This window comes from Dipodomys ordii, unplaced genomic scaffold (genome assembly GCF_000151885.1).
Source record: "Dipodomys ordii isolate 6190 unplaced genomic scaffold, Dord_2.0 Scaffold107, whole genome shotgun sequence".
NCBI lineage: Eukaryota > Metazoa > Chordata > Mammalia > Rodentia > Heteromyidae > Dipodomys > Dipodomys ordii.
The window spans coordinates 2489671-2502301 of NW_012267323.1; the positions used below are offsets into that span (position 1 = coordinate 2489671).

Here is a 12631-nt window from a genome sequence, read left to right on the forward strand (position 1 = left end):
AGCTTTTACAAAGCCAATCTACTGGAGTTTCAGGTTGCATTAACAGCATGATGTGGGGCTTCTGGAAAGAGGCTTACAAGAGAGTAAATAGACATGGGATGCACAGATGTGGAGGCATATTCAATGGCTGCAGACTCTTCTATACCGTAACTCACCACCTGCTCAGGAGTGGAGCAATGGACTCTACCCCATCTCCTTCCTATCCCCAAGAAGTTCTGCATACCTGGCATGATGACATCAGGAAATCCCAATTTTCTTGTAAAGGCCAATCCCCTATTAAATATCATGGGATTTTCTCTCCGAATCTGTTCCATGTCTCCGCGAAGAAGTTGCAAAGAAATAATAAGACCTACAAAAAAATATTTCCTTATTCAGAATCATTGTCTAGAAAAGATAGAAACGTTTTGTATTTTTTTCTTTTTTCAGTGCCATAAACATGCTAGAGAAGTGCTCTGCCATTGATCTATAGCCCACTCTTATTCTTTTCCTTTCTTTTAAATTATATTCTTATTACTTTTGAATAGTTGTACAAAGGAATTACCATTCAACAAATCAGTTTATAAGTACAATGCACCTTTTTCACTGTTCTCCCCCATCCCTCCTAACCCAACCCTTCCCCTCAATTTTCCTAGCTTAACAGAATATGCATTGAGTATTATGACTGCATTCGCACCTTCTTTCTTTCTTCTTTGCCACTATTTTTCCTGAGGGGGGGCAGGGAACTTTTGGTGATACTGAGGTTTGAACTCCCTGGATTTCCTAGGCAAGCAATTTACCACTGAGACACCTTTCCAGTCCTTTAGTTATTCTCACTTTTTGTCCAGGTCTGTGCCTGGACCACAATCAGCCTATTATAAGTTTCTCATCAAAGCTGAGATATATAACCAAAACCAGCTTTCTTCTACTGAGATAGAATTTTGTTAACTTTTTTGCCTAAGTTGGCCTGCAACTATGATCCTCTTGACTTCAACTTCTCATACAGCTGGATGACACAGGTACATGCCACTGTGCACAGCATTAAGAAGGGATTTCATGTCATGTTCTTGCAGGCCTCAAACTGTCATCTTCCTGGGTTCAGTCTCTTATGTAGCTAGGATAATAGGCAAGAGCCACCAGCATAAAGTTTTTTTTGTTTGTTTGTTTGTTGCCAGTCCTAGGGCTTGAACTCAGGGTCTGGGCACTGTCCCTGAGCCTCTTTTGCTCAAGGCACAGTGCCACTTCTGGTTTTCTGGTGGTTAACTGGAGATAAGTCTCATGGATTTCCTGCCCGGCCTGGCTTTAAACCATGATCCTTAGATCTCAGCCCCTGAGTAGCTAGGATTACAGGTGTGAGACACAGGAGCCTGTCTTACCGAGAAAACGAAAACTTTGTTGTTGTTATTGGTCATGGGGCTTGAACTCTGGGCCTGGGCAATGTCCCTGAGCTCTTCAGCTCAAGACAAGTATGCTACCACTTGAGCCACAACGCCACTTCCAGTTTTCTGAGTGGTTTATAGGAGATAAGAGTTTCATGGCCTTTCCTGCCTGGGCTGGCTTTCAGTGATGATCCTCAGATCTCAACCTACTGAGTAGCTAGGATTACAAGAGTAAGCCACCAACACCCAGCCAAAGAAAATTTTTGATGCTCAAAGTATTTTGATGCTTCAAAATATTGAAGAAGGAGCCGGGCGCTGGTGGCTCACGCCTGTAATCCTAGCTACTCAGGAGGCTGAGATCTGAGGATCGTGGTTCAAAGCCAGCCCGGGCAGGAGAGACCGTGAGACTCCTATCTCCAATAAACCACCAGAAAACTGGAAGTAGCGCTGTAGCTCAAGTAGTAGAGCGCTCACCTTGAGCTGAAGAGCTGAGGGACAGCGCCCAGGCCCAGAGTTCAAGCCCCACGACCGACATAAAAAAAAATATATTGAAGAAGGAATTTAAGTAAGGGATTTCAATATCCCACACAATGGTATCTTAAGAAATAGGTTTGCCTTCCTCTCTGTTCGCTAGCACCAGGGCCTCTCTTGCCCCTAGAAAACACTGAATAAGAGGGTTGGACTATCTAAATTTGTACATTCAGAAACTCAGAAAAAAAAATCTACAGACTAGAAACAAGTGTGACCAATAAGAACCTGGGCCAAGGTGTCCCAAATTACTGTCTGACAGTAACAAAATTGATTGTAAAGTACAAATCATGCATAATTGGCACGATACAGAAATAAAAGTTCTCATCAGTAAGTGCTGCCATGCCTTTCAGTGGCTTTGTATTGTCATTTAAGGTTCATTTTTAATACCCAACAAGGTCTATGAAAGTTTTAAAAAAAGTTATATCAAAGTGGTTATGAAATGTTGTAAAAAATCAAGACAAACATGGTTCTATGTATATTAGAGCACTATTTGTAAGGATAAATAAAAATGCTTAGCCTTTCAAATGGTGTTTCTAAAGTAATCAAATAATGTTTAACTTAGAAAATATATCAAATGTGTAGAGTGACACAGATTTAAACAGAAATTATTTAAACGGATTTAAAGAGGAAATAAGAAAAGCTGCTTAGAAATAAGTATTTTGTATTCTAGTTCCAGAATGACTCATAATAGCAAACTAATCATTGACTGGCAGTAATGTAAGGTTCTTGTGATGATATGAATGCTGAACCAGAATAGAAAGATAATTTATATTAATACTTGTCTTTTGCATTTTTAGTTTTGTCTGGGTATGTGATTTTTGTTTGAAAAAACACAGACCACATTGTGACAAATCCTAAACACTTGCTCACTGTGGACTTAAACTGGAACTAAAGTTATAAAATCTATCATAAAAGTCATAGAATACCAGCTGGGTACTGGTGGCTCATGCCTGTAACCCTAGCTACTCAGGAGGCTGAAATCTAAGGATCACAGTTCAAAGCCAGCCCAAGTAGGAAAGTCTGTGAGACTCTTCATTAAACTACCAAAAAAGCCTGAAGTAAAGCTGTAGCTCAAGTAACAGAATGCTATTCTTGTGCAAACGAAGCTCAAGGACAGTGCCCAGGCTCTAAGTTCAAGCCTCAGGACCAATACTAAAAAAAAAAAAAAAAAAAAAAAGTTATGGAATCTATTCATAAAAAGAATTTAAAAATGTATTTGGGTCAGGAAAGACCTTAAATTTCTATAAAAGGAATTAACAACTTGACTAGAAGGAAAGCACTATGACTTCTGAAACAGAACCACCACCATAATTAACTGTTCATGATTGGGAAATATCTGGGAGTGGTATTCATGTCTGTAGTCCCAGATACTCGGGAGAAAGAATGCTCCTAGGAAGAGAATAGATATATGCAGGAAATTAAGCTTTATATACAGTAGCCAATCAACAGTAACCAACCAACTGAGGTGTTATGTGATCAACAAATACAAATGCAACATGAAATCTAGCTTAAGAAATACATTACCATGGCTGGCGCTGGGGGCAGAGTACTTGGCACTGGACTTTCGGATGATGTTCTCGTGGATTTGGGCCCACTCACTCTCATTGTTGCAACTACAACAGAAGGACAGGCTTTATGGCTCCCTAAATATATCTGGTCTGATGTCTTAATGGGTAACAAAAAATTTGGAAGGAAAATGATAATTACTTTCCTAAACAAATGAATATATGTTTTGCTAAATTAGACAGGCTCTTTTTTTTTTATGTAGAAGATTCACATTTGGGGAAAGTGTAGATATTCTAAAATCTCTATAAATATATATATTTATTTATATATATATATATATATACCCTATTCATACATATATGGTATAGATAAATGTTACATGTACACAAATATAGATAATATGTGAGCTAGAAACAAAATGATTGTCAACAATATATACATATATACACATATAATATACATATACATTTGATCGTTTTGGTAGTGCTAAGGATTAAACCTTGGATCTTGTGCATGCTTAACACATGCTTTACCACCAAGCTATATTTTCAGCTACACTTTTTTTTTGGTCAGTTGTGGGACTTGAACTCAGAGTCTAAGCACTGTCCCTGAGCCTCTTTGTGCTCAAGACTAATGCTCTACCACTTGAGCCGTAGTACCACTTCTGGTTTTTGAGTGGTTAACTGCAGATGAGAGTCTCACAGGGAATTTTCTGCCCAGGATGACTTCAAACAGCAATCCTCAGATCTCTCAGCATTCTGAGTAGCTAGGATTACAGGTATGAGTCACTAGTGCCTGGCACATATTTTTAAGTGGCAAAATACCCACCTCACTAAAGTAGCACTGTTGAAGTGACAAGTTCTTTGCTAGCCATGTACACACACACACACACACACACACACACACACAGACAGACAGAAATTACACACACACACAGAAATTCCTAATTAAAAAATTATCATTTCTCTCAACAAGTACTACTGTTTAGAAACTGCCATGACATTGACTTTACGTTTTCATCCAACTGGCACTGCACTGGCCCTACAAAAAAAAACACCACAATTCAAGTTTGTGTCCTGATGTTTCAGCATCTTACTCTGTTCTGTAAAGGGGAACTCAAAGTGTAACCAGTTAGCCAACTGGAGCAAAGCTTAAAAGTGCCTAGAAATTCTTTATTTTGATGCAGGCATTTTGATGCAACACTGAGAACATGAATAAGGTAATCTCTTGAAAATTCCATTTGACACCCACAATTCCATTTGACACTCAAAGAGACATGGATCCATTCCAACTATGGAAAACAGGACACATGAGCAAAGAAAAGCATATTTTAACTTTTTAGTCAGATGTACCCAGTCAGCATGACCATTTCCAGGAGGAAATATCAATATAAGAGTTACAGCATGGGGCTGGGAAGGTGGCTCAGTGGTAGAGCACTTGTCTTGCATGCATGAGGCCCTGGGTTTGATTCCTCAGTACCACATAAGCAAAAAGAAAAAAGCCAGAAGTGGCGCTGTGGCTCAAGTGGTAGAGCGCTAGCCTTGAGCTGAAGAGCTGAGGGACAGCGCCCAGGCCGAGTTCAGGCCCCACGACCAGACCCAAAAAAAAAAAAAAAAGTTACAGCATATATCGTCTAGCACTACTGTTATCCAATCAAATGGTTATAACTCTAGCCACTGGGGGCATATTCAATTTGTTCCCCATTTCTTTGGCATATACCCTTCACATTTTACATATGTATGTACATATTTTAAATATAAATGTACATGTATATGTAGATATATGCATACACACATATATACTTCTGGTTCCAGTTCTAGATTGGAGTCCTGGTTCCTTTTATTACAGAATGATATTAGAAATCAAGACCTGTGGGGCTGGGAAGGTGGCTCAGTGGTAGAGCGCTTGCCTTGCATGCATGAGGCCCTGGGTTCGATTCCTCAGCACCACATAAGCAAAAAAAGAAAAAAGCCAGAAGTGGCGCTGTGGCTCAAGTGGTAGAGCACTAGCCTTGAGCTGAAGAGCTAAGGGACAACACCCAGGCCCAGAGTTCAGGCCCCATGACTGGACCCAAAAAAAAAAAAAAAAATCAAGACCTATGCTTCTAGATGTGGATATTGGGGTATTGTTACTTCTCATTCTCCTTGGCTGACAGAACAAGAGAATATATATGTATTAACCTATGGATACATATTTATAATATAACCTCCTATGTCTGTATTAAGCTAAATTAACCTATACTGATGTCAAGTCACCTGAAGACCCAAACAAAGGACAAAGAACCAAAACAGACTAAAATAGTGTTGTGATTAGAAATATATACACTAAGGACATAGGTTTAAGCATAATATGAAATAATAGTTACTGGATTAGTTGGGTGCTGGTGGCTCACACCTATAATCTGAACTATTCAGGCGGCTGAGATTTGAGGATCACAGTTCAGAGCCAGCCCAGGCAGAAAAGTTTGTGAAACTCTTATCTCCAATTAACTACAAAAAAAAAAAGGCTGAAAGTGTAGCTGTGGCTCAAGTGGTAGAGTGATAGCCATGAGCAAAAGGTCAGGGACATAATAAGTTTAAGCCCTAAGATTGCCACCAAAAAAAAAAAAATACTGAATTAAAAAATTTATGCTGGGCATCAGTGGCTCATGCCTGTAATACTAGCTAATCCAGAGTCTGAGATCTGAGGATTGTGGTTCAAAGCCAGCCCAGGCAGGAAAGTCTTTGAGACTCTGATATCCAATGAACCACCAGAAAACCAGAAGTGGTGCTGTGGCTCAAGCGGTAGAGAGCACCCAGGCCCAGAGTTCAAGCCCCATGACTGGCAAAAAAAACCCCAAAAACTTCCGACTGGGAAAGTGGCTTAGTGGTGGTAGTGTGCTTGCCTAGCATGCACAAAGCCCTGAGTGTGATTCCTCAGTACCACATAAATAGAAAAAGCCAGAAGTGGCGCTGTGGCTCAAGTAGAGTGCTAGCCTTGAGCAAAAAGAAGCTCAGAGACAGTGCTCAGGCCCTGAGTTCAAGCCCTTCCATTTGAACATACTGACAGAGGTGGTTCTTCACTGGGGAGATCTTGCCCAGACATCTGTCATGTCTGGAGATATTTATGATTTCCATGGCTCAAAGATCAGAGGCCAGTTGAATGAGGAATGATTGTACAGAAAGAAGGTACTACTATTTTCTTTGTTAAGTGTGAATAGGAGGATCTGATGAACAATGAGCTTAGACCAAGTCTAAAGATAAGCTACTCAAATACCCTGAAATTAGGTAGATGTGGCTTCATCAGCATATTTTATCCAATCACTTGTATATTTTGCAGGAAAAACTATGTGAACATTTATTAAATAATCAAATGAGTCATGATTATAATGAAACATGGTTATGTTATCCCCAATCAAATTAACATGTACAGTATGATTACTGATGTTAGTTTGTCATTAATCCTAAGATGCATGAGGGATTTCAATGAGATCTGTGTACTTCTGTGGGGAGCCCACTTTCCCCATGGAGGAAATAAAAGCATAGGCAGTGAAGTAGTATTTCAACCACTATTTGCCCAGGGATTTACTCAGGGAGTACAAGAGAGACACAGGGTTTTAGTTTTAAAACTAAGTATTCAGAAGCATCAGAGCAGTTGGAACTCAAGATCCTCCTGCCTTAGCTTTCTTAGGCTGAATGCAGAATCTGTTCAACATAGTTGAAGTACTATTTTCATATATGACAGCCCATTTTATCAGTTGCTTTTCTATTACTTTCTCTCTTTTTTGTGGTGCTGGTGTCAAAATCAGGGCTTTATGTATTTGGACATCTGTTTGAAAGTCTGTTAAAATTTTAAGTAGAAAAATTGTCCTATGTTTTTAACTCTATTAGTCTTTCAAAAGAAAAAAATCAAAAGCTATCTTTCCTATAAACATATCTTTGGCTTTTTAGAATTGCCAAACCTGTAGGAAGGAGCTAAGAAAATACCATACATGAATCCCACTTCTTGCAAAGTGGCACACTAGTACAGAAAGCTGTTGTTTTAGAGGCAATTAGGCAAATTAAGCCTGACAGCCTGATTTTAGAAGAGATGCTGTGCATGTCCCTAATCTGCAATGATAATTTGTACTGAAGTAAGGTGGTTGATACATGCAAAGTGACAAAAGTCAAGAGCATTGCCCTAAGTCTCTTTAAAAGGATACAATGGAGTGAGATGAGAATAAAGATGATTTTGGATTTCTATTTGGTCCTTTTCAAAGGGAGAAAAACATTTGAAAAAACAGATTCTATGGGCTGGGAAGGTGGCTCAGTGGTAAAGTGCTTGCCTTGTATGCACGACGCCCTGGGTTCAATTCCTCAGCACTACATAAGTAGAAAAAGCTGGAACTGGCACTGTGGCTCAAGTGGTAAAGCGCTGAAGAGCTGAGGGACAGCACCCAGGCCCAGTATTCAGGCCTCACAACCGACAAAAAAAAAAAAAAAAGATTCTACCACCTATCAAAAAAGAAACTCAGTATATAGAGAAAAATCTGCAAATGAGGCCCTGAAGAAAAACTTGCCAAATTTTTCTTTGCAAGTTCCTACTTTAGTTACTGCTTTAAAGGAAGATCTTCCCCCCATAAAATATACAACTCTTAACAGAAGAGAGCTTAATGAAAATCATGTAATGAAAATACTTGGGCTTTTATTAGAAATTAATCAAATGTGACTGATTGTAAAAACCCCAAAATACAATTGTAAGTTAAGTTCATTTCTGAGAAAAATGGATAGAATAACAATGCAGAAAAATATCCATAAAATATGGTGAAGATATATTAATATAGTAATTAAAAGTATTTAACTTAATTTGTAAAATATTTTATTGGGCTGAGTAATGTTGGTTCACGCCTATAATCCTAGCTACTCAGGAGGTTGAGATCTGAGGATCACAGTTCAAAGCCAGCCTGGGCAGGAAAGTCTGTGAGACTCTTATCTCCAATAAACCACCAGAAAACCTAAAGTGGTGCTGTGGCTCAAGCGGTAGAGCACTTGCCTTGAGCTGAAGAACGCAGGGACAGCGCACAGGTCCAGAGTTCAAGCCTTACAATCAACAAAAGGGAAGGAAGGAAGGAAAGACGGAAGGAGAAAGGGAGAGGGGAAGGAAGGAAGGAAGGAAGGAAGGAAGGAAGGAAGGAAGGAAGGAAGCAAGGAAGGAAGGAAGGAAGGAAGCAAGGAAGGATACCTACCTCACCACTGATCTTTTTTTTTTTTTGGTCCGGTCGTGGGGCCTGAACTCTGGGCCTGGGTGCTGTCCCTCAGCCCAAGGCTAGCGTTCTACCACTTGAGCCACAGCGCCACTTCTGGCTTTTTTCTTATGTGGTACTGAGGAATCGAACCCAGGGCCTCGAGCATGCAAGGCAAGTGCTCTACCACTGAGCCACCTTCCCAGCCCCAACCACTGATCATTTTAATTTTGCTATTTGCTTCTATATGTCTATAAACCAAGACAGACTATATATTGTTTGTTTCCTTTCTTTGTTTCCTTTCTTAGTTATGTTTTTCTATTGCTTAACAAGAGTCATGACAAGATGGGATTGCTTCTTGACTAAGTAACACTAAAAATAATGTCATGTCTGGCTGGGAATGTGGCTCAGTGGTAGCATGCTTGCCTTGCATGCATGAAGCCCTGGGTTTGAGTCCTCATTATCACGTACACAGAAAAAAGCCAGAAATAGCACTGTGGCTCAAATGATAGAGTATTAGCCTTGAGTAAAAAGAAGCTCAGACCCAGAGTTCAAGCCCCAGGACTGGCCAAAAAAAAAAAAGTCATGCCTGTTGAATACGACTTAGGGATCTGTAATAACAGAAATAAAGATTAAGATGATCTTGTCTTCTCAGAAAAATTGATTTTCTTCAGAGACAGGAAAACATTATTACTAGACATTTTTTGAAGCAATCTACATTATTAGCTAAATCAGTTATAATAGCTATTGGGTATTAGGTATATCCAAGACATGTAAGAAACTATATTTTTAGCTTTTTAGAAAAGTGTACAATAAGGTTGGCTCATTTTGGAGAAGAAATTAGTATTTTGGAGAAAAAGGGAAATACATATTATTAGACATTCACTTTAGTAGAGAAGGTTCTAAATTCAGATGTTTCAGAATCATCTGCGAAGCTTATTAAAAATAAAGATGCCTTAACCCCCCCCCAAACCTTAGATCAAATTTATTTATTTATTATTTTTTTGGGGGGGTCCAGTCGTGGGGCCTGAACTCTGGGCCTGGGCACTATCCCTCAGCTCTTCAGCTCAAGGCTAGCACTCTACCACTTGAGCCACAGCACCACTTCCGGCTTTTTTCTTATGTGGTGCTGAGGAATCAAACCCAGGGCCTCGAGCATGCAAGGCAAGTGCTCTACCACTGAGCCACCTTCCCAGCCCTTAGATCAAATTTTATACATTTTCAAAAAACTATTCTACATCTTGGTGAGCCAGTAATCATGAGACTTCAGAACTGCTACTGTCAGGGTAGTGCTGGAATGCCATATGTTTCAAATCATTAAGATTATTGATGCTCATTACTCACGTGTAAACCTTGAGAACAAAATCCTTTTCTTCCTTTAATTCTGTGAGTGATTGTAGGACATCCAAGATGCTAAGCACTGCACAGCCATATGGTCGCCTGTAGTGCAGGTGAGCAGGGCCCTTCTTGGAGTCATTCAGGAGCATCCGGCCTTGAGCAAAACAGAACACACTAGTCAGCAGATAGAGAACTCCATACTCCTTTCCAGTATCTCCTGTCTGTCATGCAAAGATGCCAGAGTGACAGCTACCTAAGAGATCCTTCAAGTTGGAAGTGTAGAGCTAAAGGGAGTCATCCAATGATATTTATCAAACAGGCCTCTAGCCAAGCCTCTTCTCCTATACCACATTCCGTCTTACTACCTATCTTTAATGCAACATGATTAGTCCATTTATTAGTCAAATAAGAAAAAAAAAGAGTGGCTTTCTAAGTTTCTTAGAAAAACCATTAACAGATTTAAACCTGACAGGCATATTAACATTAGGTTCAGCATAAGTTTCCAGGTATAAACTATACAAAGATAAGGAGAATGCTGCATGTTTCCTCCAACCAAAATCTACTGCCAAAGATGCTCCAGCACCACTGTGGGAGCGAGGGTACACTGAGAAGTGGATGTTTGCTTACTTTTCTCATTTACCACGGTCATGCCAACAGCTGCAAGAGGTCTTGCAACTGTTAGAACCTTAATAAATGCTTTCTCATTCACAACAAAATAGCTTTTTTATTGTGAGCAAGGGATAAAATGTACACAACAGGTACGAACTATAAAGGAAAATGTGGTTAGTCATATACCCAAAAGTTATATGTGAAATTTGAAATAAGGATGAGCTAGCCAATAATAAATGATAAAAGTTATTTCTTCCATTTCCATTTGTGTAGAAATGAGATGCTACCTATTTTCTAGAGTGATGACAATAGCTCCAATTTTGTGGAAAATGGCATAGATACATAATTTTGGACACAAACTACAGCAAGGGGCATTGCCATCTGTTATATCAGCAATCTGGCAACTTTCTATAAGATCTCTGAGGGGGAATGCAATGTGACTTAAAGAAGTAAAAAAATTTAAAATAAAAGTGAGAAAAATTCATTCCTTTATATCAAACCCAACTATTGCAGCAGATGACCTTAAGGGAGTGTAAAAAAAGAAAGAGCTGGATTCTAAGTTTGAGTCTTAAAAGAGCTGGGGGAAAAAACAAAGCTCACACTTAGGACATACTTATCCCAAAAAGTTGGGCTAGTGGCTGAGAGGGTGGCTTACTGATAGAGTGCTTGCCTCACATGCATGAAGCTCTGGGTTCGATTCCTCAGTACCACATACACAGAAAAAGCCAAAAGTGGCACTGTGGCTCAAGGGTTAGAGTGCTAGCCTTGAGCCAAAGAAGCTCAGGGATAGTGCCTATGCCCTGAGTTCAAGCCCCAGGACTGGCAAAAAAAAAAAAAGTTGGGCTAGTCTTGAACAGGTGAATAGATTAAATAAACAGTACCTATTCGGATCACATGGGCAACAATATATAAGTCTCTCTTCATGTCTTTGCTGCTCAGATCCTAAAATAAGAAAAACAAAAAGTAAATTCAGGCAAGGAATATATAGAACACAAAATTTCATTATGAGTCTCAAAGTAGTTTCCTTTTAGTATATTTGTATGTAGGAGAAGAGACTGCAATATACAACAATTTAATGTGTCTAAGATTTATGACGTGAGTCTAGAGTGTGTGAGAGTGTGTGAGTGTGTGTGTGTGTTGTGATATTGGCATTTGAACTCAGGCTCCCAAGATTTACGACGTGTGAGTTGAGAGAGAGAGAGAGAGAAGGAGGGAGAGGGGGAGGGGGAAGGGGAGAGAGAGAGAGAGAGAGAGAGAGAGAATGTGTGTGTGTGTTTGTGTGAATGGACGTGAGTCTAGAGTGTGTGTGGGGAGGGGGGTGTTATTGGCATTTGAACTCAGGCTCCCAAGCTTGCTAGGGAGTCATTATACTCCACTAACTCTCCAACACTTCTTTAATTTTTTATTTTGTGTATGGGTGTGGGTAGTCAGGGCCTCTCACACTTGCTCAGCTTGCTTGCTCATGGCTGGTGCTCTACCTCTCACATCGCCAGTCCAGTATTTTTCAGGTTAACTGGAAATGAAGTCTCAGAGGCTTTTCTGCCTACATGCCCAGATAGAAGTGTGTGTATGCATATATATTTTTTTGGGGGGGTCCCAGTCATGGGGCCTGGTCGCTGTCCCTCAGCTCTTCAGCTCAAGGCTAGTGCTCTACCACTTGAGCCACAACGCCACTTCCAGCTTTTTTCTTTTTGCTTACGTGGTGCTGAGGAATCGAACCCAGGGCCTCTGGCATGCAAGGCAAGCGCTCTACCATTGAGCCACCTTCCCAGCCCCTAGAAGTATATTTATTGGCAGTATTTCTCAGTCCTAATTTACACCACTTAATAAATCAAGTATCTACAAAAACCTCCTCATTAATCCATTAACTTATTCTACCATCATGCAAAAACATTTTTTAACAAAAAGAATCAATGTTAAGTGCAGAAAATTATAAAATATCAAAAGCTCATTAGTGACTAAAATTTTTAACTTTTAAAATATTTTTGGGCCAGATGCCGGTGGCTCACACCTATAATCCCAGAAAACCGGAAGTGGCACTGTGGCTCAAGTGGTAGAACACTCACCTTGAACTGAAGAGCTGAGGGACAGC

At 39.9% G+C, this 12631-nt stretch overlaps 1 protein-coding gene across 1 annotated transcript in view; it reads right to left on the reverse strand.

Annotated features, from left to right (window-relative positions):
- The window catches only part of Dock3 (dedicator of cytokinesis 3), a 187819-nt gene that overhangs the window by 79307 nt on the left and 95881 nt on the right, over positions 1 to 12631 (reverse strand). The window contains exons 12-15 of the mRNA XM_013028052.1: positions 11421 to 11481; positions 9937 to 10084; positions 3411 to 3499; positions 224 to 349 (exon numbers count right to left, since the gene is read on the reverse strand). Of these exons, the coding sequence (XP_012883506.1) occupies positions 224 to 349; positions 3411 to 3499; positions 9937 to 10084; positions 11421 to 11481 (424 nt within the window). The remainder of the gene's footprint in view (positions 1 to 223; positions 350 to 3410; positions 3500 to 9936; positions 10085 to 11420; positions 11482 to 12631) is intronic.